Genomic DNA, 23,000 nt, shown 5'->3' with positions numbered 1-23,000 from the left:
AAAAATGAAACAAAACTGGTGCGCATTGTATGATATCAAGCATGGAGCAAGGCGTCAAGAGATGGGAGATGGGAGATGGGCGGTCCAAAAGGGATAAAGGCTTGATTTCTCGCTAATGGTATATGCGCCTTGGTGGCATCTAACCTATGTACAAATATATACGGTAAAGGGACTCGCTAGAGACAAAAGTCTACCTTTTGGTATATAAAAAGGAGTGCATGAAACATGGAAAGTTATTGGACGGAGGTCGTCTGGTCATTCGATATGCAATAACACAGGCTGTCTCAAATCAGACGGCTTGAGCCTGGGGTTGAGAAGGACCCTGGCCATTTGTGGCTGCCTCTTCTGTAGCAGAGGCTTCTTGGGCCTCCTCAGGCTCAGCTGGCTTAGGCTCTGGAGGAGGAGGGAACGGCCGGAGTTCCTTTTTACCATTGGCCTTGTAGTGGAGGACGATATCATTGCCTCCCTTCCAGAGGTGAGTGCGGAGAGTGGCCAGAGTTGTCACGGGGGAGAGCAGCTAAACAAGAGTTAGCAAACGGAGTGTCGTGAAGAAATCCGAAAAGGGAGAGGGCTTACCTGGTCGTTGCAGTATAGTTCCAAATACTCTTCTGCTCTCATAGGATTCTCCTCGGGCTCCTCAAGTGGAGGTTCGATACGTTCAGCTACGTAGGAGAGAATCTTTCTGACTCGTAACATGCGATTCGCATTGAGCCGGTTGTTTCCATCTGCCGAAGCAATGGCTGGGAGGCTGTCATCCACTGGATACAAGACAAATGAGACTTTGACTGGCTCCTTGAAAGGCAAAATGTTCTGAAGCAAAACATCACCCAGCCACATGGGTGCCTTCTGCTCAATAAGGTCTGCATCTTTACCAACATCCTCGACAGTGCCTTGATATAAGTTGGCACTGCCACCCGAGGTCTCCTCCTGGATCACGACTTTGGTTCCGGGCGGGAGTTTTAGGACGGGTGTGTCGTTGGGCAGACTGGGGACCACTCGGGTCTCGACAGGCTTGTCAGGGTTCTCGGTCAGTTGTCTATCGTACTCCTGGTGGATCTTTTGAATAACGCCGAAGAAGCTGTCATCAACCTCCTTTTCCTTCTCATGGACGGATGACGACTCGGACTCTTCAGCCTTTTCCTCGACAATAGCAGGCTTCTCCGTCGTGGCTTGAGAAGCTGACCGTGAGAGCTTCTTAGTACCAAATGTCATGCGGAACTTCTTCTTGCCAAATGGTGTGCTTGGTGATTTCGCGTTATCAGCCTTGTCCTTGTCCTTATCCTTCTCTTTCTCTTTGTCACCATCTATAGACTTTTTCGAATCTGCATTATCCTGTGTTGGTGTCGATACCATGCTCGCTGCCTTGACCGCTGACTCAAGAAGTTGTAAGGGGCTGGTAAAATAGTCCTCTCTTTCTGTTGAAGGACGGCTGACATGCGACGTCCTCTTTTCTATAGGAGTCATGGGGCTCGTTGCAGCGTTTTCAGGTACATCGGGCAAGCTGTTGGGACCCGACATAATACTAGGGCCAGGTGTTGCCAAACCAATGCCCAATCCTGGAGTATTGGGGTAGAGATTGGGTTTCGGGGTGACTTGGTCTGCGTTATCCCAGTCCGGAATGGCCGACTTTGGTAATGATATCGATAATGGAAGAGCATTGGCAGATCCTCCAGAGGCAACCAGTCTTGTTTCAATACCCTCATTGAGCTTCTGACGATGCGCCTCATCTCTCCTGATTTCTTCATCGATGAGATCGGCAAAGAGATACCGAAGGATCCATTTTCCAAGACTGACTGTGAAGGGGTTAGTTAAATTCGCTACAGGCGGTAGTCGCACGTACTCCTCTGGTCTTCTCGGAATTCCACAGCTTCTGGCAATTCAAGCTCGTCTGCATATACCTCGGCATCGAAACAGTTGAAGGGCTCTAGCACCACAGTGAGGTTTCCTGAACTGAGATCGATGGAGCACCATGGAGATACAGCTTCAACAGTGTTGACGAGATGTTCCACGTCCTCCAAATGTTGTTTGCCGAAGCTTTTTATAGGTTTGCACTGTGAAAGTTAGCCTTGTTTGCTATGCTATGGCGAAGGAAACATACTTTGATCAAATCCCATAACAACACATCGCCGGCAGTGTCCGACGTCAATACACGCCTCCTATCGTTGAGCAACCTATGTTTGAGCAGTCCAAATTGACCTTCGATCGTTTCCTCGGCCACTGCGTGAATTGGCTTAATATCTGACTCTCCTGAATCGATGATAACTTCTGATCCTTTTCGTGTCACAGCATCTGTGATGGTGGTGGAATCGGGGTCCGGCGCAGATCGTGCAGGGAAGGAGGCAGCTGCAGAAATGCGCAAGATAGACTCAGCGGGAATTTCTTTCTTAGCCGTCCCGTTAACTGCTGGAGGAGAAGATTCGTGTGGTCTATTGGAGGCGTTTGATGTAGCTCTATGGTGTCGAACTGACTCTGGGAGCTTGATGTTGGTATCAGTATCAACATCTTCCCATCGGTTGATCGAGGACCTGTTGGTTGCTGTCCAAATATGCCCCCCGGCGGCCACAACCTTACCGACTCCGATGTGTTCATGTGCGACAGCAAGACTGAGGCCATCGTCCATTTCTTCTAAGCTGCCCCGCACGTCTGTCTTAGCTACCAGACCAGAGCGATCAGAACTGTAGAAAACACCGAGTGTTGGGTCATCCGAGAAAAGCGACCAGACACTCTCATCGTGCATTGTAAATGTGTACATGCAGCGACCGTTCTTGATACTCCACATCTTGACCGTCTTGTCGGCACTGGCACTAAGAATTGTGTCACCAGCATCATCAATCAAAATGGCGCGAATATTGTCAACATGACCAACAAGCTTAGAGACCTTGTCGCCAGTTCGAGGATCGTACAGGCGCACCGTCTTTTCTGGACCGCCACTCGCCATGATATTGCGCCCGACACGCAGGGCATATACAGAACCCTTCTCAGCAATTTCCTCGCCTTGAACATCGATCTCGAGTGTTTTACCGGCACCATTGAGATCCCACAAACAGATCTTGCGGTCGAGGCCGCCCGAAGCGACCCAGTTTGCGCCCATATCTGGGGGCGGGGTTGTAACACATTTGACATAATCGGCATGCTCGCCTATCGTCTCGACGCGGGTATTATCCTCTTCGGAATATGGTCGCCAGACTTTTACTGTAAGGTCGGATGAGCCCGAGACGAGGGCTGTGTTATTCTGCGCAAGGGCAATATCATTGATCCAGTGCATGTGGGCATGGGTTTGAGCGCGGAACCTGGTTGTAGACTCGGGCTTCTTGTCTTCGGAGGCGGCAGGTGTCGAATCGGTAACGTCGCTACGGTGTTTGAGATCGAGGTTCAAGTCCCAAGCGCATACAATGCCGTCTCGTCCACCCGAGTATCTATGGTGAGTTTGGTTAGTGGTGGGCAAATGGACATGACAAGGACTATAAGAGCTCACAGAATCGCATTGTCATTATCAACGGCGAGGCCATTCACACCTAGACGATGACCACCTTCGGAGGATTTGGCGTTTTCGAGGACTATTATAGTATTAGCAGCTTGTTTAGAAGACCCAAACGACGCATTGGGATAATTCATCTTACCATAGCTGATTCTTTGGCGCGCCTTCTTAGCCATGGTGTAATGTGAGAGAGTAAATGTCAAAAGTCAAGTCAAGCATGCGCCGCTGACGGGAAGAGACGTAGTACAAATGACGGGAAGGCACAGGAAACGGTGACCACGGGAAGACAAGAACAGGCCGTGTGTTGGAATTGACAGGCACGGATACGGCTCAGTGTCTCTACGTGATGCTGTGCGTAGTGGTAGTGAAAGTTGGTAGGTCCTGTCGGGGTTCGGGTAAGTGGTGATGATTGCGGAATGCGGGATGGGGAAGCATGGAAAGTGGAGGGCCCAACCACTACTGGATAGTACCCGCTAGGCTGGTTTGCCTCTTAGCAGGCTGGGGTAGTAGAAACTGCCTTATTATTACACAGGTACCAAGTGGAACAAGTTGAAGCGCATAAGGCACAGAAAAGAAGTTCCTAGCATAAGAATTAAGTGGCCAAACTATGCCGTCCCTTGTGCTAATAAAATCAAGTTGGGTGAGGTGCAGTGCGCGATGGAACTGAATTGGTGGATGGCTGCAGCTTGACGGCCTAGGTACCAAGGTAGGTAACCATGGAGGCGTTCAGTAATTCTCTCCAGGGGTTCAATCCTATTCCCAGCCTCTACTCTAGGCACTCGAGGCCTGTTGGACCGCTAACTCGATCGAAGGAAGGATTGGAAGGAAGCCCTGGTCTGGTCAAAGAGGAGAAGTCTCGTGAGCTCTGAACTTGGAAGCTGGAGAAGCAAGAAGGGAAACAAACCCCTGGACCCCTGTCAATCAATCACATCACCCAAATACCCGGCCTTCTAACCCGTCAAACAGCGGGGTTGGGGTTGAGGGGGGTTAGGTTAGTAGCTAAAGGTCCGTCCAATTATGCATTTGACCCAAGCCCAGGGCAACTCTTAATTGACAATCATCCAATCCAGTTGAGTCGCATTCAAGCCCAGAGTCCAGAAGCCAGTTCCTCCCCCTCACCAAAGAAGCTGCTGCTGCATTCTTTGTTTACTCGTGGTCGTCGATCAGTTGGCTTCTTTTACAAGCACGGACAGTACCTGTCGCATCATCTCATGTCTCAGATCTGGTGCGGAGTGCATCCAAACAGCGATGACTACCTACACCAAATGGACCGATAGGTTTCAAACCAAAACGATGGAATGAGTTGATTATTCGACTCATAACTAGGTAGTAAATTGAGAGGCCGGTAAACTCCAAGTAACTTGTTGCCACAGAAAAAAGCCTTCCCTCCATACTCCGTATTCCCAAATTCAAACCCGTGTTACTCCGACCAAATCGAATCATTCTCGTCACCCTCTCTTCTTTTCCCTCGTATTCCCTTACTGGCAAACGCAGCATCCGACTGAGCACCACCGCGAAGATCTGAATCGGCTGGGCTTGTTTTCACACTGCGCGCAGTCGTCGTCGACTTTGGTGACATCTTCTTTTCTTCCAGGACAGTCCTCTCGGTAACATCTTGTGTTGCCGCGCAAGACGACATGTCCGCAGCGGTGCTCGATTGATGTTTTGGTGCACATTGTGACTTGACAGTGAATTGAGTTTGAAAGTATCGATGGATGGAGTGCCGAGGCTCGTAGAGGTGGGTTTTGGTTGGATGGCGATAGATAGATGGAACCGCCAGTCGGTTACAATGCTATGAAGCTTCTGCCTTCTTTTCTTGTTTTTTTGACTTTTGAAGGGATGAAAAAGACAAAAAGACAGCTACTGATTCGATGCGCGGGATTATTGTAGGTTGGTGGTGGCAGTGTTGGTACGTCTCTCGGCTCTTTATCCGATTCAGCTGGATGTAGTTCAAGTCGCTCGATCAGCCTCTTGCTCAAAGATGTACGATGCAGAGTTTCTTGACAGTAAATGGGGACAATGTAAAAGTTACGTTTTCTTTTCCAAGCAAATAGAAGGAATCAATTGATCTCCAGGGCCAAAAAGGGCATGACGCGGACTGCGGCCCCAACGGGATGAAGGGAGTGAAGCTCGTGACGCGGCTTTGGCCAATGACTGATTTCTTAGGGTGTGGTAGATGTTGCACTTGGGGATGCACGCCGAGACCTCCGGTTTGGATACGAGCTTTGTTTTTACTGAGACGGTTCTAGGCTAGATTCTAAGAGGAAGTTGAGGCTGTGGTCTGAAATTCGGTTCGGGCAGTCACTCGATTTGTCTGAGTGGCTCGATGAGTGTCGGTCGATCAAACCATGTTGAACTTCGCATCAAGTCACAGGTTCGGCTAAAACGCATCTGACACTGTCGATCTCTCGAGTCAATCGACTGACGGGTACCTGCACTCACAATAAGAATACCAACCTTATTTGTCGAGGTAGGTGTCGATTTAATGCCAACCAGTCATCCCTGGTGATGGGCTACCTCCAGCAATGCAGACGAAGTAGCGACCAAAAAGTGGAAATGAGAAAGGGCCTACTAGCAATGCTCCTGGGCTCAAAACTTTATGGTACAAGACATAACTCATCCACAACGCATGATAGGTGGCAGATGTTTCAACGAAATTAGACACGCCTTCACTTGAACGAAGCAATTGAAACGAAAAGGTCTGTCTATGATCCTGCCGTAGCTGGGTACATTCATTACATTTTTCAAAACCTAACGCCGTGCTTGAAGCCTTCCATTTACACCGAGAGCCAATTTGACTGCCCACCACATTTTACCTTTCCCATTAGGTGCTCAGGCCATTTACCTGGTGAACTTGTTACCCTGGTTTTGTCGTGGCTGGCTGCCGTACGCCCTGCGGCCCTGCTGCTTCTTGTCTCTGCTCATACTAGCGCCGAGAGTGATATCAACACGAGGAGGCTGCGTGAAACCGAAGCTCTTGGCGACCTTGGCAAGATCCAATTTGTTGATGTCAAAGACGCTGCGCAGCGAGTGCGAAGCGTAGGCGTGCATGTAGCTGCGGTAACCGTCCTTGGCGCTCTTGTTCAGGTAGTAGTTCTGGCTGATGAGCTTCTCAAGCTGAGACTGAACGTTGATGATCTTCTTGGTGGGGAAGTTAAACTCGGCGACGGGGACACGAGCGGCCTTGAGATGCGACAAGAAGCCGAGCTCGTTGGGCTGAAGGAACATAAGGGATCGACCCTTGTTGTTGCTGCCTCGAGCGGTTCGGCCGACACGGTGAATGTAGTCGCGAGGGTCATCCGGAGGGTCGAACTGGATAATCCAGTCAACAGAGGGAATCTATCTCAAGTTAGCAAAATGTTTGTGTAGTAATTCGGGTACAAGACGTACGTCGAGGCCACGGGCGGCAACATCAGTGCAGATCAGGGTACCCTGCTTAGCGTTACAGAACTCGAAAAAGGTGTTGGTTCGCTTCTGCTGCTTCTGCTTGCCGTGGAGGTCAAGAACGGGAAGGTCGATGTAGTTGAGGAGTTCGGCATGGTATTTCACACAAGCGCAGCTACTAAAGAACACAATGATCTTCTTCTTGAGGTTGCGCTTGAGGAAACTGAAAAGTAGAAGGAATCGCATGTCGGTTTCGCAAATGATATAGCCCTGCTCGAGACCCTCCACGGTACTGTACTGCTTCTCCTCGTCGACGTTGATGTATAGGGGACCAGGTCGCAGCGAGATACGAGCAAGATCCTCGACCTTGGTTGTTTGAGTAGCGGAGAAGAGCATAGTCTGTCGGTCCTCCTTAGGAAGGACCTTGATGATCTGTCGCATTTCATCTTCGAAACCAATCTCGAGGATTCGGTCGGCCTCGTCAATAACAAGAGACTTGAGGTTCTTGAAAACGAAGGGTGTGTTTTGAAGATGATCGAGTAGTCGACCAGGGGTGGCGATAAGCAAGTTGACACCCTTGGCGAGCTTTTCGGCCTCAGCGCGGCGGTTTGCGCCTCCAATGACAATACCGTATGTTTGAGAGTGGTGCGCCATGAGTTCACGGGCAACACCAAAGATCTGAAGGGCCAACTCGCGGGTGGGAGAAACAACAATGACACCGGTACCGTTACGGGGCTTGAAGCGTAGAGAGCTCAGCATCTCAATGACAGGAATCAAGAAGGCCAAAGTCTTTCCAGAACCAGTCTTGGCAGCACCGAGAACATCGCGACCAGCCAGAGAAGGGGGGATACCTCTCCTCTGAATCTCAGTCATCTTGGTGAACTTCATCTCGTTGATGGCCTTCATGGTCTTCTCGGAAAGCTTGAGCTCCTCGAATGATTGCGCCTCAGCGCCAGCAACCGGGGGTAATGTGAGCTGTCCACCATTAGGCAGATCTGTGTTGTTTTCGGCGTTGTCTTCGTTACCACCCTCCTCCTCCTCATCTCCCGCAGAATCCACAGCCTCGGCATCCTCATCGACTTGCTCGCTCTCGTCCTCGACCTCCTTCAGAGCCTGCTCTTCCTCGTCGGAAGAATCGTCTTCGGGCTCATCGTGGGGCTCGGGTTCGGCGCGCTTGACTTTCTTTGACTTCTTGTCAGGAATAGAAGAAGACTTCTTTCCTTTTGAAGGCTTGACACCGTTGGCGTCCTTGAACTTACGCTTCTTGCTGCTGGTGAAATCCATCTTGTTTTGCGCTTGAGCGAGGTATTCTGTACAACCGATCGTCTAAGCAGTGTCTCGAATCGAGAACTTTTTTTCAACGATAAGGAAAAGTCTTGGGCGATAACGGTGCTTAGTTTATCCGAGATCCGACTCAACTGTGGTAGAAACCCCCGCAGTGGAGCAGCGGCAAATGTTGCTGTAAGCTTGCTACTATAGGACTAGGCTAATGTACGTCTGTGTCTCTCCCAAAAGAGAACTCATTAAATGGGTTGCAGTGTGAATTGAATTGATCGAGATGCATGTAGGTACAGAGTGTGGTGTGTCTTGTACCTTTATCCGCTTTCTTATTAACGATGCAAAATAAGACAAGTCTGACTCATCCGACAGCAAAAACCTAACCTGTCCGTTAGGTTCATGCAAAACTTGGATAAATGAGCTTAAAGAAAAATACGGCCGGTCAAGATCAGGCGACACAAAAGTAGATAAATTCCAACATTAAGTTTTGCATCGCAAATGGAGATTCAAATATTCTCTCAGGGTTTTCTGTGATGTACGTAGGCTACGTAGTGGAGGATTGTCACTTAAGTTCCCAATATAGCTTAGCTTTTAGTCACGCTACACTGCAGGTACTAACTGTAGGCACTGTACCTTCTTCGCGCTCGGGTCGACTCTCATTTCTATGAACCTCCACTGATTCTTCCAAATCAGATTCCTCCCTCCTCAATCTCATCTGCGCTTTCGAGACATCACCCCTTTCGTGGCCAGAGACTCTGTATCTCACTATCGTCGCGATCGCACCAGCCTTCTTACGCGACCCGAGACATTTATTGGCGATCTGTCAATATCCTTTCTTTCGTCATCTGTATTGGTCTACTCATCGCAAAGTCTTGATTTCCATCTCGACTTCAAAACTTGACCGGCAGATCCGTCGAGTCGTCGCGATATCTACCTACGTCAGAAAAGCTTATCTTGTCCGTTGCCTTTGGTAGAAACTGCCATACCCCTACCAAGCCAAACTTCGTTTTTTTCGTTGAATTTATCGAGTCCACCATTTTCTGGTACATCCCCACGGCAAAAATTAGTCTCTTTCTCTTGTGCTTGGTTCTTGATTCAATCCACCACAAGCAACATGACGGACTCTCACCATAATATCCAGAGCATTCTAGCTGCGCTCGGTAAGTTAAAAGAACTAATATATTTCAGGTAATTTGCGCTTACTGACTTGTCCGTAGCATCCCAGCGGCCCCCGACAGGAACACCTACCCAGACACCACCTGGCGCCCCCAGTCAGGCATACCCTCCCCCGCCCGCGTCCACGCAGCCCGCGGCCGCATACCAGCAGCCGCCTATGAACTCCAGTGGCTATGGCGCACCTGGATACAATGGCCTTCCTGCACCATCGTCTAGCGGAAACCTCGACTTGAGCTCGATTCGGCCTATTAATTCAGGCACATTGAGCATTACGGATGCGATCGCTCAAGCCAAGGCTTACGCCGCCGAGAAAGGAGTCACTTCCTACGACCGTCCCTTGGTTTACGCCTCCGAAAACCGAGGACCCGATCGAGGATACAACCGTTCGCGATCGCGATCTCCTGCTCGTGATGAGTTTCGTGATGGTGTGAACCCCTACAGAGATGAACGACGCGGTGGTGACCGCGGCTCACATGGTCGAGGCTATGATCGGGATCGTTCTTACTCGCCTGGTCCTCGCGGTCGCAACTTCTCCCCTCGAGAAGGGAGCGGACGCGAGAGGTCCCCATTGAGAGGGGGAGATGACAACTCTGAAACAATTCAGATTGAATCCAGTTTGGTAGGCCTTATTATTGGCAGACAAGGAGAGAATCTCCGACGCATAGAGGCAGACTCCAACTGCCGTGTCCAATTTCTCGCCCCAACTGATGGTGGCCCGGGCCCTTATAGGCAGTGCAAGATCTCCGGACCAAGACACCGCCGCGGTGAAGTGAAGGAAGCGATCAATCGTATCATAGAGGATAGCGGTATGGGTGCCCTTAACCGCCCCGAGAAGCCTCGCGACCCCAACAAGGGTGGCGCAACCGCTCTACGTGAAGGAGAAGACCACATGCAAATCATGGTTCCTGACAGGACAGTTGGTTTGATAATTGGACGTGGTGGAGAAACTATTCGTGATCTTCAGGAGCGCTCCGGCTGTCACATCAATATCGTTGGTGAATCCAAGAGCGTCAATGGACTACGACCTGTCAACCTCATTGGCACCCGGGAGGCTGCTGCCCGTGCAAAGGATTTCATTATGGAAATCGTCGACAGTGACAGTCGAGGTGATGCGCCCCCACCTGTCAAGAGGCTTGGTGGTGGAGGATCCGCTCCTCCTGCTCGCCATGATGGTCCTCAGCAAAGGGATATGGGCGGTTCGGGTGGCCCTGACAAGATCAACGATGCCGTCTATGTGCCTTCGGATGCGGTAGGTATGATCATTGGCAAAGGCGGCGAGACAATCCGTGAGATGCAGAACACTACTGGCTGCAAGATTAACGTCGCCCAATCTTCTGGACCTGGTGAGACCCAGAGGGAGATTGCCTTGATCGGTTCTCGCGATAGCATTGCGCGAGCCAAGCAGGCTATCGACGAAAAGGTGGATGCAGTGGTAAGTTATATCCCATCATGGTGTCCTTGGTTCAGCACCTAATATTTGTAGCGACAGAAAGGAAGTGGTCCACGTGGCGGCGGCGGTGGCCGCGGACACCAGGATCTTGACAGGCCCAGCTATTCTCAGCAGCAAACTCCTAGTGCACCTACTAACCAGCCCCCTCAACCGGCTTCAGGCGACGGATCAGATCCATATGCCCAGTGTAAGTCCTTGATGAAATCTCTATGTCTCGATTGACACTAACTGAAACAGACGGTGGCTACCAAAACTACCTTGCGTTGTGGTATCAGTCCTTGGTGTTCCAGCAACAGCAAGGTGGTCAAGGTGCTCCCCCTGCCGGCGCTCCTGCACCTGGGGCATAGTGATGTCTCTCTTGTCTTCTTGCGCGTGCTTGGGTGACCTTGATCGAGCTCTTCTTCGCAACTGCCGCGGAGTGAGGGTACCATCTGTGGTTCGGTTGACACCATGCCATGCCTTTCACACTCTTGACACCTCATGGCTTGTCGATACGACCCACGACTGTACAGCATACGTTTTCGTTTCCGTTTCCTGAGAACTACTTGGACTCAACTTCTTTGACGTATATCATTTGACTCGACCGTCTTTGACGACATTAATACTGGGATGCATAGCAAGTGCAACGTCCATGACCGTACTGCTCTGCCGCCATCCGATTCTATCTAGGCGCTATCTCGACTCGGTGCTGAATGCTTCTTCGAAACATAGTCTGCAGGACTCGTACTTGACGGCTTACTCGCAACCATGATGCTTGTGGTTTGACGGCTCACGACTAACGCAGTGATGACATGTGCGATCTTTGATGCCTGTTCATCCATGGGTCTGGCGTTCATCCTGAAATCTGCAACCTGTCGTGATGCGATTGAGTTGTGAATTGGTGGCTTGAATCGCTTGAAAGTCACCTCTCAACCCGAACTAGACAGTAGTGTCTTGCTGTACATGGGTCCGATCGTGCTTATACTCTTTTCCAGCCAGACCTGTGCGTTCTTGGATGAAATCGATTGTGTCGTGCAAGTGGTTTCGTTGTATCTGCATGTGTGTTGCGTGCTGTGCGCATGGGACCTATTCGCCATCTGCATTGGCGGGTTACGCTTTCATCTACGATTTCTTTGAGTCTGGCTTCAACTCCAGACTGTTTCTCATCATTGCATGCATGGCATGAGGAAAGGGAATGTATCTTCTTGGAACGGGGGATTGGAGAAATGGAGTTGGGGATTAGTTGCATTGTATTACCACCGTAACATATTGTTAGCCTTTTGCAACCGTGGGCTTCCACGAGTTTTTAATAACGTGCCCTTTTATTTGAAGCGAACTGTGAAAGAATGAATGCATATAGAGAAACAATGACTTGGCAGTCGCTACACCAGTGGTCGTCTTGCAAACATGGGATAAGAACCTTGACCACATGATGATTCCATAATCCCTTGAATGCCCGAGTAGTAGGCAAGAGTCATGAAGACGACATAACCAAGATCGTACTGGAAATACGGGATTGTTTTCGTTCTTGTAGTCTCTCTTGGGCAACAGCTGGATCCCGGTTCAAGTTGGAGGGCTCCCTCGAGCTTTCCCAGGGACGTTCCGTACCAATGCCACATCCAACTTCCTCAATCGTTCCAAGGCAGGAAAGTACCTATAAGGTAGCACCCCGTGTTTGTACGATATTAACTTGAGTTTAGATGGTGTGCCACTGGTGTATGTCGTCGAATCAGGGAGTTACTGGACCAGAACTCGGATCATACTCATACCTAAAAGTCAACATGAGCTTCTCACATTTGTGAATTTCATTTTAGGTTTTACTTCATTGGAAGAGTAAGGGCTTCGATATCCAGCCAAACAGTAAAGTATACCAAGAGCTGGTCTAAGACAGCCAAACCGCCCAATTTTGTCTCTTATCATGTGTGCGTAGTAGACACTTGGGGGTCAGGATAACATCGATCCTTCCTAACAGTCTATATTCGTGTCGAGACAGCTCTGGTCTCGACCCCCTTCCCCGGTTAGGTGGTCAAGATCGAAGTAGAACCCTTTTGCCTCGATCATACCTTCTTTCATCGTCGTTCAACAACCATCCTTACATAGGTACTTCCAATGGGTTGGCACTCTAGTAGGTTTCTTTCTTCTTAACAACACCATATCATATCAGTCATCACTCTTTTTTGACACTCTACAAATCATCAACTTCATATTCATCGTCTTCATCATGCCTAATCGAGCCGGCCGACAACGCAGACCAGCCGGCCGACAACGCAGACCAGCCCTCCGACCACTCTTACCAGCCCCCGAACGAGCTGAAACACCCTTCGAAGTCGAATCACGCTATGTAGAAGACCCAGGCCCATCACCCTACTATTTTTTCGATCGACGAATGGCCCGACTCATACGAGCCGGTCAACAAGAGGCCGAAGATGAGCAGTACATCAGGGACATGGAATCAAATCCAGATTTAGAAGAACAAATATTTGACGACTCCGAAGTGGAATCCGACGCGGATCCCACTACTACACAACGCCCAAGAGGGCACTGGCGGAATTACCGCTGCGACATATGCAACTACGTCTTAGAAAGACAATATATCATCGGCCCCGATCGCGACGACATTTTCATCTTGAGTAGTCGCTGCTACAATTGCGTGTCCATGTTCTCATCGCTACAGCCAACACTGGATGATAGATCATTTCAAAGACTATACGCTATAATCATCCGCAACTATAATACAAATCGGAGAAGAAGAATGTCTACCACTCGTGTGCAAGCTCGCTGGCGAGCCCGTGGGCGTGGTGTCCGCATCAACTCTCGCTCTGTTCGAAATATCCCGCTAGGTCATTGGGCTCGCGAAGCTCAGAGGCGTGAGCAAGAGGAAGAATCTTCTTCTCCTTGATGCCAGCACATGAGCCTAGCCTTTTGTTGTGGTCACGGAGTACGGAATACCAGCGTTAGAAGAGAATAAACAATAAAGCGTACTATCTATTCACAAGGCCAGCAGTGATGTCTAAGCTTTAGGGCACAAAAATAGATACTAACCTGAGAGTGTAGTCTAAACCATGAAATTTTGTAGTAGTTTCGTCTCTTATAACTTGAGCCTGAGTCTCAACACTTGGTGTGCCACTTTTCCTTGAGTTGATGCCGACGCCTTCCAAAAGGAACAAACCTGCCGGACGAGTCTTAAAGGGGCCCATCGTGGTGGACCGCTAGACCTTAGGCGTCTGCTCTGTTCCTGAGTACTGCACTGCCAACTCTACCTGGACTGAGAGAGTTCAAATGACAGCGTAACCAGATATCAACAAGGGCTCTGGATGAAACTGACGGACTCTCAGCCCAGAAGCATAAAAACTGGTGAGAGAAATGTGATAGAAACTTCGACTATGCCTGTAGAACGTTTGTTTCGTGCCTGAGATGACGCCGCGGGGACGGTTAGTGGCAGGGCCACAACGAAGGTGTTTTCATCAAGGTGATGGTGGATGTCTCGAGAATTCCAGTGTCGACGACGGATTTAACAAGTTTCGGACTTTGAGCTTCTTAGTAGTATTCGACTTGACTTGACTAATGTTAGCTTACAGTGGTAGCTTGTCATGTCATGTCATGTCATGTCAGGCACCGCGGGTTAGATGCCACAGTAGGAAACTACTCTGGTATACCCACACTTGGTTAGAGAATCTTTGTATCAACAGTACCCTGGTGAACTAGGAATGTTGATAGATGCAGTATCGATGATAAGCTTACAGTAGTGGCGACGATCTTGAACCCCCCAAAAACAGGAATCCTACCTCTTCTTATGAAACTCCCTACCCAGTCTGGGTAAAGAGGGCGAGCCGCGAAAGGCTGTTGCCATGAAACGTCGAGCAGCGTTGAAGTGACCCGAGGAGATGGTAGAATCTTGATGTCTGCCAAGAGAAGCCCGCCATGACCGAAGAAGGAGGATCGCCATGTGTTGGTTGATGCATTAGTCTCTTGCTTTGCTTCAAAGGCGTCAGTCTTTCGGGAGCGCGGCGCTGAAGAGCGGGATACCGATGACTTGGACAGCCAAGCCTCCTCATTAATTGCCCCTTGGCTTGCTTGCTTTAACACAATACACATATCTTGACGATTTGAACACTTTCTCAGAATTACAAATAAGTGTTTTAATTCTCAGTGGTGTTTTTGCTATGAAGTCAGTGGCAGAAGCAAGGAAGCACGACGGAAGCTCCGAAGTCTTTCTAGAACAAAGTCTAGAACACTCAAGAGAAGAATTCCTCAGCCCGAAGCTGGAGGTCTAGAACCTTGTAGGACATGGGGATTAATATTGATCGTCCTATGGCGGTGGGTGGCAGTGGCAGTGAAGCTGAACGGCTTCAAGGCTCTCTCACTAGCCCCAGCCATCAGTGGCAAAAGTTTGTTCTGTGGAAAGCTTATTGCCGCAAAAGCCAAGGGGTAAAAGCAGCTTAGAGGTAGCTTGCTGTAGAAGAAAACGATGATGGTATCGGAATTTTGCAATTTCCGCCCGGGAGGTACGCGGTCAAGTTTAGAACTAGCTAACAGGCTAAGTAAAGGTGGAAGCTCAAGATATCGATGGAGGCGCGCGCCAAGATCGCTGCGAATCCGTTTCGGGAACATGACATGTGTTTTACTAGTTTTTGTTTTATTTCCATGTCTCACTTAGTGCTGGTGACGTTGGAGAATGCATGGAGAAAGGAGTAATTAAAGTTGGCCGTCTATCCGCCTTGTTTGAATATGACCAATATCAGTCGGTGTAAGCCGTATCACGTACCTACTTCTCTTGTGTTTCTATATTGATATCCCATTTCTTCTTTTATTTTTCTCATAATACTTGGCATGTTCAACTCAGTATTTGAAGTAACAGACCTCTTACTTTCCTTCTTTAGCATCAGTCCCTCTCAACCTAGTAGTAGCTCATCCGATCGATATAACTCGACCAACGCATCAACACGGCACGAAAGAAAAAAAGTTGTCCATCTCACTCAAGAACTGCCGAAATCTACCTCATTCTTCTGTTTTCCCCTCTCTCGGTTGATCGTCATCTGCATCACGCTCGGACGTTGCATTGTGGCTTACTCGAGCACGGCTGTTGTCTCGCTTCTGACGTTACAAGGCGTCGCTTGATCAAGACACCACACCTCGGTATTCGGCGATTACCCAACTGAAACATCGCGAGAGTTTCCATTACAAGAACCAAAAGTAGTGGAATTCATTTCTTAGTACGTTTATACCACAATATCTCAGTCTTCTTATCTTTGCTGACCATCATCCGCTAGTTCCCAAACTCAATTTCTGACGTTTCGTCACTCTTTCATCGACGAGATACTACAAACTTTTTCTTCCATATAACGAAATGTGTCGAATGTTGATATTCAGAGGGCACTGCACAGGCTGTGATTCGCTTCAGACCTGGGTCGACTTGACACAAGAGCTCAACTGTCTCGATGCCAAAAACATGGGATGGTTTGGTGGATGTCAGCGTGGTATTCTGGTAGAAGAGCACAGCTTCAACCAGGAATGCTCCGTATGTCGCGAAGTAGACGAGGGCGTTGGCCTGGATGACAATCATTCGATGATGTTTCAGCAGCCGTCTTACACCCAAAGCAGTCTGGGTAAAAGAAGTCCCACCAACGAAGGAGGTTCGAGCTCGAGTTCAGGCGGTAATCACAAGAGACAAAGAATTTGAGCGTGCATTGTACACGACATAGGGAGTTATTTTCAGGTTGTACATTATTTACTATATCTGTGGGATGTTGGCGTTATTCTTTTATCAGCATCATCATTATCGCATTGGGCGCGAGCTAATGGGTAGAGACAATAATTGATCGGGTTATTGGGTTCACAGATGAAGGGTGTTTATTGATTTCAAGAATCGAGAAGTGGATGTAATATATATGTACTGAGTTTATTTATAACAGAGCTGCCCATAACAATGTCCCCCCCAAAAGTATAACAGTACTTTCTACTCTATACACCCTTCCCTTCCCAGGTCTCTTGGACAACCTTCCAATATCTATCTGCATCAATTCTAACGTGAGCAACATGGGTGCCTCCCTTGAACAATTCTGTTCGAACCTTTGCACCGTTCTTCTTCGCCTCTCGTGCATGAAACTCGATGTCTTCAAAACTAACTGGTACATCCGCATCTCCGTATAGATATGCTCGCATAGTCTCCCGACTTATCCTCTGCGAGGTGTTGAGCGCCGTAGCATTGGGCTTATGCGGTATCGCTCCAAGGATCAAAATACAGTACAGCCAACCAACGGCCATAATCACCCAGATGAGAGGTGACATGAACCACGGAAAGTCCAGGGAAATCACATGGTGATCTCGTTTCCAGTGAAAATAACCCGGGCACGAGTCCATCACAACTGCATGTCGAGGAACTGGCTCGTTTCCAAGTGCGGCTTCCCATTCCTCCCACAAAGTAACGGCAGAGCTAGCTCCACCGTTGGAGAAGACATGGAGAAGAAGCTGAGGCCTGTCACCTTCCTTGTCGCTAAGAGATTTGAGAATTGGTAGGGCAGCTTTGATGAGAGGATGACGGCGTTTGGGCTGCAAGAAGAGCATAGGGGTAGATCGGATGAGCAATATAGTAGATGTTGGATAGATAGTACGGTACTCGGAAATATACTTGGCTATGTGAATTTCGCGAGCATTCGCCCAGGACAGAATGAGGATAATAGAAGGATCGTTAGAGTTGGCGGTTGGTGCTGATTCTTTTGGGCAGTAATGCAACACAGATGGGTTACTGAGCTCGTCCATAAAGGCCAAGGGCGACTCTTTGATGGCCGACATGATAGATGTTTATTTAGCTCTCGGAAGCCTACTAAACCTATTTTTACGAGAGAAGGACATGATGATGCTTATGTAGAGCACCGGGCTCCATGTCCCCTGAATATTGGGGGCCGACGGATTCATTGAACTGACGGTCCGAAGCTCCGTTGGAACCGGAGCCGGACGCAGGAAACGGAACTAAAGATACCGTCGCACTCGGCAACTACTTCTGATGAAATGCCAAGTAACCAATTGATGACTGCATAAACTAAAAAAAAAATCCTACATTAATACCAGAACTCCTCCGTGATAAACAAATCCATTACAAACCCATTACGCATCCAACTCTCCGATAGAGAGAATCTGCTCCTCGATGAAGTCGTGTATCTTCATCGCCTCATTCTCTGCCTTGATCTCATCAACTCTCTTCTTAAAACTGTCGTCTGAGAGAACCCGATCAACACCTTCTCTTACAAGCTCGGGAATAGGCTGTCCTGTTCGTAAGTTGACTGCGACGCCGCTCCATTCTCCACGCATGGCAATCTCAGGTTTATCCTCGCTCTCACCTGCAAGAACCAGCGGAACTCCGTTTGTTATACCGTGGAGGAAACCACCGTAACCAGCGTTCATGACGAACACAGAGGTATGAGGCAGGAGAACATCATAAGGAAGATAGTCGACAACACGGGTGTTAGAGGGGATGACCATATCCTTGGGAAGAGCAGCGCCCTTTCGGCCAATAATAGCCACGACGAGGAGATCGTCTCGATCGAATAGAGCTTCGACGGTAGGGATGATGAGGTTGGAAGCGTCTTGCGCAATCGTGCCCTGAGTTACGGCAACAATGCGACAACAATGCGACGGTCTCCTCGTTCCACATCGTCCCACCAAGCAGGATAGACAAAATCGCCAGGGGTGGGCTTTGGTGTCAAGCATCCAGCAAACTTAATGTTGGAGGGCATATCAGACCGATCATACTCGAGACTGGGAGGGCACAACTGGAGAGTCAAGTCGTGCATGAGCACCCAGTGATGGAAGGGGACCTGAGGCTCAAGAATCTCGGTAGCCCCAAGCCCCTTCAGAACCTCTTCCTGGTGGGCAATGACCTCGGCAAAAGGACCACCAACCATCATCTGATTCATGAACTGATTCCTTGCACGGCCAGATTCGGTCGAATCAGGAAGAAGACCAGGGCCGAAAGGAGCAGTGTCGATGCTGTTAGCCATGTATGGGATGGGGTTCAAATTGATCACCTTGGGACGGGTAGTATAGCCCTTGGGAAGAGGTGCCCCGAGGGAAATCGGGTTGGCACCCATGAAGCATGTCTCAGGCATGAGAATCACCTCACGCTCTGGGTTTTCAGCGCGTATATCCTCGAGGACTCGCTTGATAGCTTGCTACTACTAGTAGGCGATGCAAACTCCACCATATGGAAACCCACCCCAAGCAGATACGTAAGTTGGCTTGGGCACTGAAACTTGAGCCCACGATAGGCAGACTGGGCGCAGGCATTTCAGGATTTCAGGATTGTAATTAATCGGTCCCCTTCTAAGCCAATCATCCTCACCACAATGTCTAACTGAAAAGAGCCAAATGTAGCGCTGTGGTGTTGCATCATCATCGTAGCTTGTCAGCCCTACCAATATGCATATGCTGACGATGTAAACACCCCTGACCCAGTTGTCGCTTTGCTGAATTTGCACAGCCTATTGGAACGCGTGAAATGCGAGTAGATAAGGGTACACAGCCAGCTTCTTCGCTCCCGTTCCGAAAAAGGGCCTTTGTATTTGGATCATGAGATGCGGACTTTGGAGTCGTGCATATAAGCTATTTATTACAAATGGCTTATGTAAAACTCGAAGAACCAGTGTTAATTCCACAAAGTATTCAAGTCGCTCTACAAGGCTGAAAGATGGATCTGGCTCGTGTAGGTTTCTGGAACCAGTTAGTTAGTTGGCTGTTGTTCTCCGCAACGCCACTTGGTTCAGAGGACACTAGTCAGACATTTGACAACCTGATAACCAGCAAGGTATTAGATGGGGATTTTTTCATAAATAGCCACTGTTCTTTATGCGAAATATCTTTTCAAAGAGGTGTTGGGATTGTTGCGTTGTTGAGGGTTGGGCACATAAGCTATTGGATGTCTGTCAGTCATGCCGGCTTAGCAAGACGATATCGAAGCCGCCATGAGAGATGACCAAAAGTTGAGGCTTTTGTGTTAGTAAACATACGACAGTCATATATTTGATATTTTGCTCCATGACTTGAGATTAAATCAAAAGGATAGCTTACCCGATGCCAGAGTTGAGGATGGAAATGTCGAGTTCCAGGTCGTTTCGAACCAGCATGTCAAAAGGTCAGAATGAACTGCAATGTCTCATCGTCTCGCAAATTCCTACCATCGGTTAAGATACTGTTTCTTTTGGATGTGCCTACCAAGAGGTGTTGTGGTAGTGACACAGATCTAGGAGTTCTTTGCATGCCCAACTCATATCTCTCGCTTCGGCAAGTTGTATCAGTGCCAGGGCGTTCCGACGAATCTCATTTATAAACAACCCTTCTCTCGAATCATGTGTTAGATAATGCAACTGACTGTCGCGATCATAGATCGTTTTGGTTTGCATGGTAAGCATCACATGAGGCCTGAGTAGCACCTTCCCGCTACAATTTTGAGCTTAGGCAGGCGCCTTCCCACCCATGAAGGAAGGCATCCTCAAGGCACTGTCAGAGAACCGGCGGCCGGCACTCACCATAGACATTCCATTTCAGACTTTTCATCTCGGAGCATCTACTCCCTTTACCTAAGGCACCCTCACCCTCTGCCTAAGATATTTCTGAACTCTCTACCTCTCTCCGAACACCGACTCTCTTTCACCTACAAATCGCCGACATGGGACCGCTTCATCCAATTCTCGTCCTCATAGCTATCATCCTATGTCCTGTGCTTTCTGCTGTGGTGAAGAGCGAAGTAGGACCGAAAAGCTGGGATCTGTCGACTTCACTGAACGGATTCTCCTTCGAGCGAGCCAGGGCTCTCGCAGCCACTAAGTCACCCGACCGAACCGGTGTCTATGTATCACGACTGAAGCATCTCAAAACCAAGGATGATGTCTATCCGAGATCCTCACTCTCCCTTCTCACGCAGCCCGACCAGCCACACGAAAAAGATACCCCTCGCCAAAACATTACCGCTGTCGGTGCCTTCTCGACTGCCTATGCAATTCAGTGCACTTGGGATCAGACCCCAGTTTGGCTAATCTTTGACACTGGAAGCTCAGATACATGGGCCGCCAAGACCGGTTTTAGGTGTGAGAACAGCGCGGGCGATAAACGCAATCAGGCTGCCTGCAATTTTGGCCAACCGCACATCCCAGAGTTTCTTAAAGACATCTCTGAGGTGTACTTCCACCGACGCTATGGATCTGGCGAAGATGTGGCAGGCCCCATGGGTACCTCTGATATCGCATGCGGAGGCGTATCAGTTTCCGGGCAGCAAGTCGGATTAGCCAACAGAGCATACTGGCACGGTGACAATGTCACTGTTGGTATTCTCGGGCTTGCCTACCCATCACTCACAAGCGGCTATATCGGTGATCCAGATGATCCGGTCGACGACTCTGAGTGGAACAATTATCCTTACACTCCTTGGTTGACCAACGCCATCTCGCAAGGATTGATCGACCCTGTTTTCAGTGTCACCATCGATACAAACACCAGCGACGGTGTACTGGCTTGGGGAGGACTTCCTCCTATGCATTGGCATCCCAGGTCTTTTGCATCCACAGACCTCATCATTGTCAGTTGACTTGCAACGCTTTCCCTCTCATTTGGAAGTACTAACAGGTTGGCAGGCAAAGCTTGTCGAACGGGACGTCACAGCTTGGAAGCCTTCGTTTTATACTATAATTCCAGATGGCCTTCAATGGGGAAGCACAACGGACACAGGAAGGTATCCCTACATCGTTGATACAGGGACTACAATGATGCTCCTCCCTCCTCGTTAGTTAAACCATGCGATATTTCATAGGAGGTTTTGCTGACCACATATTGAAGCATTGGCCGAAGCCATCGCAAATGCGTTTGACCCTCCCGCTACGTACATGGTGCAATGGGGAGCCTACTTTGCCGACTGCAAAGCTGTGCCTCCTCATTTCGCGGTCATTATTTCAGGCGTTCGTTTCTGGATCAACCCAGCAGACCTGATCTACGAAGAACTCAAGGATCCATCCAATGAGAAGTGTGCTTTGGCTATTTCGACTGGTAAATCTGGACCGTATGTCCTGGGCGACGTGTTCTTGCAGAATGTGGTGGCTGTCTTCGATGTTGGCGGTGCAGAAATGCGGTTCTATTCGAAATACTAGCCGACGCGGCCAGTTGTCGTTCAAGATTGAACACATATCAGCTGGAGTAGAAAGCCAGGGGCATCATTTTTCTAACTGGGTTGTATTACGATCAAGTTACTATGCAGGGCAAGAGAAGCAAATGAAACTCTAATGGTACGTGCTGTCGATCTCCAGCTTGTAATGATGTATGATTTCCAGAGTTCTCATATTCTTAACCCAGGCGAAGGGCTAACTCGTATAGAGAGAAGTACGAGCAGATACGTATGAGTCCAAACACTGTCTCTAACCCTAACAGCCCTTGGTGTAAGTCAGGGTCAAAGCTATTCGAGGTACTGGCACAAGACTTACATCATGCTGTGTTCTCTGCTTTAAAACTTGATTCGCCATATGGTGATGGGATAAAACGATATGGATAGGAAAGAACAATTATCGCGATAATCGGCCAAGGAGTGCAAGCTCGTGATCACAGTTTCTTATGTTTGTCATCTATCCTTCCTTTTGTCTGTTGCCATACTGAACATCAAGCATCTGGCTCTGGTCACGAGATTTGTCAAAGGAGTATTCACCGAACCACCAGAAAAGAAATCTCGCCATTTGTTTATTCTTCACTTTTAGTTTGACAGCACAAGTGAGAGCACACGACCATGACGGAAGGCGACGCAGCTGCATCTCCGTCGCTACGACAAACAAGAGGTCATTCGAACACGTGAGCTTTTAGCAAGGTACGGAATTCCTATTATTATTTTTGTTGCAGCTTCCGGGTTCCATATTGGGGTTCGTGGACTGTGCTTGAGCTGTTTCTCGTCTCTCAAGCGAGCGAATCCGATCCACCCAAGGTCTATTATCGTGAGGCCGTGAAGCGGTGTAAGTACACTACAGTACGTGACCTGGCAAGCGATCCAAACCTGGGGTGAAGAGGGGACCCCACGTCTTGACGTTCGGGACCTGAAAGTGCATTCATCATATCGCACCACAAGGTTTAATCGCATGAAAGATGGGGTCAGAAGACGGATAACTCCAGGTACAACACGCGTTACGACGCAAGAATCGGTCGAGAATCTACTCCGGGAACCGGCAACTGGTCCATCTTTTAAAGTCATGATATGGCAGCAACACAGCACATGCGAGTGGTGCCAACTCG

The 23,000-nt window shown here is 49.0% G+C and overlaps 7 protein-coding genes across 7 annotated transcripts, besides 2 other annotated features; 3 read left to right on the top strand and 4 right to left on the bottom strand.

Annotated features, from left to right (window-relative positions):
- Positions 1–289: 289 nt before the first annotated feature.
- FPSE_12083 (uncharacterized protein) lies at positions 290–3,654 on the bottom strand (the record flags this gene model as incomplete). The annotated part of the gene is made up of 6 exons (XM_009265200.1): positions 290–517; positions 577–1,793; positions 1,841–2,051; positions 2,099–3,416; positions 3,476–3,557; positions 3,621–3,654. The coding sequence occupies 6 exons, from the start codon at positions 3,652–3,654 to the stop codon at positions 290–292; spliced, it is 3,090 nt and encodes a 1,029-aa protein (XP_009263475.1).
- Positions 1,263–1,299: a repeat region.
- A 2,665-nt stretch (positions 3,655–6,319) lies between the features above and the next one.
- Positions 6,320–8,146, bottom strand: FPSE_12082 (uncharacterized protein; the record flags this gene model as incomplete). Its single annotated transcript, XM_009265199.1, has 2 exons — positions 6,320–6,817; positions 6,869–8,146. The coding sequence occupies 2 exons, from the start codon at positions 8,144–8,146 to the stop codon at positions 6,320–6,322; spliced, it is 1,776 nt and encodes a 591-aa protein (XP_009263474.1).
- Positions 8,147–9,254: 1,108 nt separating this feature from the next.
- Positions 9,255–11,113, top strand: FPSE_12081 (uncharacterized protein; the record flags this gene model as incomplete). The annotated part of the gene is made up of 4 exons (XM_009265198.1): positions 9,255–9,300; positions 9,358–10,748; positions 10,800–10,953; positions 11,004–11,113. The coding sequence occupies 4 exons, from the start codon at positions 9,255–9,257 to the stop codon at positions 11,111–11,113; spliced, it is 1,701 nt and encodes a 566-aa protein (XP_009263473.1).
- A 1,853-nt stretch (positions 11,114–12,966) lies between these two features.
- On the top strand, positions 12,967–13,644 carry FPSE_12080 (uncharacterized protein; the record flags this gene model as incomplete). Its single annotated transcript, XM_009265197.1, has 1 exon — positions 12,967–13,644. The coding sequence occupies one exon, from the start codon at positions 12,967–12,969 to the stop codon at positions 13,642–13,644; it is 678 nt and encodes a 225-aa protein (XP_009263472.1).
- A 687-nt stretch (positions 13,645–14,331) lies between these two features.
- Positions 14,332–14,356: a microsatellite.
- Positions 14,357–16,706: 2,350 nt separating this feature from the next.
- On the bottom strand, positions 16,707–17,537 carry FPSE_12079 (uncharacterized protein; the record flags this gene model as incomplete). The annotated part of the gene is made up of 1 exon (XM_009265196.1): positions 16,707–17,537. One exon carries the CDS (start codon positions 17,535–17,537, stop codon positions 16,707–16,709), a length of 831 nt encoding a protein of 276 aa, XP_009263471.1.
- A 312-nt stretch (positions 17,538–17,849) lies between these two features.
- Positions 17,850–19,028, bottom strand: FPSE_12078 (uncharacterized protein; the record flags this gene model as incomplete). The annotated part of the gene is made up of 3 exons (XM_009265195.1): positions 17,850–18,344; positions 18,395–18,909; positions 18,971–19,028. 3 exons carry the CDS (start codon positions 19,026–19,028, stop codon positions 17,850–17,852), a joined length of 1,068 nt encoding a protein of 355 aa, XP_009263470.1.
- Positions 19,029–20,406: 1,378 nt separating this feature from the next.
- On the top strand, positions 20,407–21,877 carry FPSE_12077 (uncharacterized protein; the record flags this gene model as incomplete). Its single annotated transcript, XM_009265194.1, has 3 exons — positions 20,407–21,312; positions 21,368–21,515; positions 21,570–21,877. The coding sequence occupies 3 exons, from the start codon at positions 20,407–20,409 to the stop codon at positions 21,875–21,877; spliced, it is 1,362 nt and encodes a 453-aa protein (XP_009263469.1).
- Between the last annotated feature and the right edge of the window lie 1,123 nt (positions 21,878–23,000).

Source organism: Fusarium pseudograminearum, chromosome 2 (genome assembly GCF_000303195.2).
Source record: "Fusarium pseudograminearum CS3096 chromosome 2, whole genome shotgun sequence".
NCBI lineage: Eukaryota > Fungi > Ascomycota > Sordariomycetes > Hypocreales > Nectriaceae > Fusarium > Fusarium pseudograminearum.
This window is presented reverse-complemented; position numbering and strand designations above follow the sequence as displayed.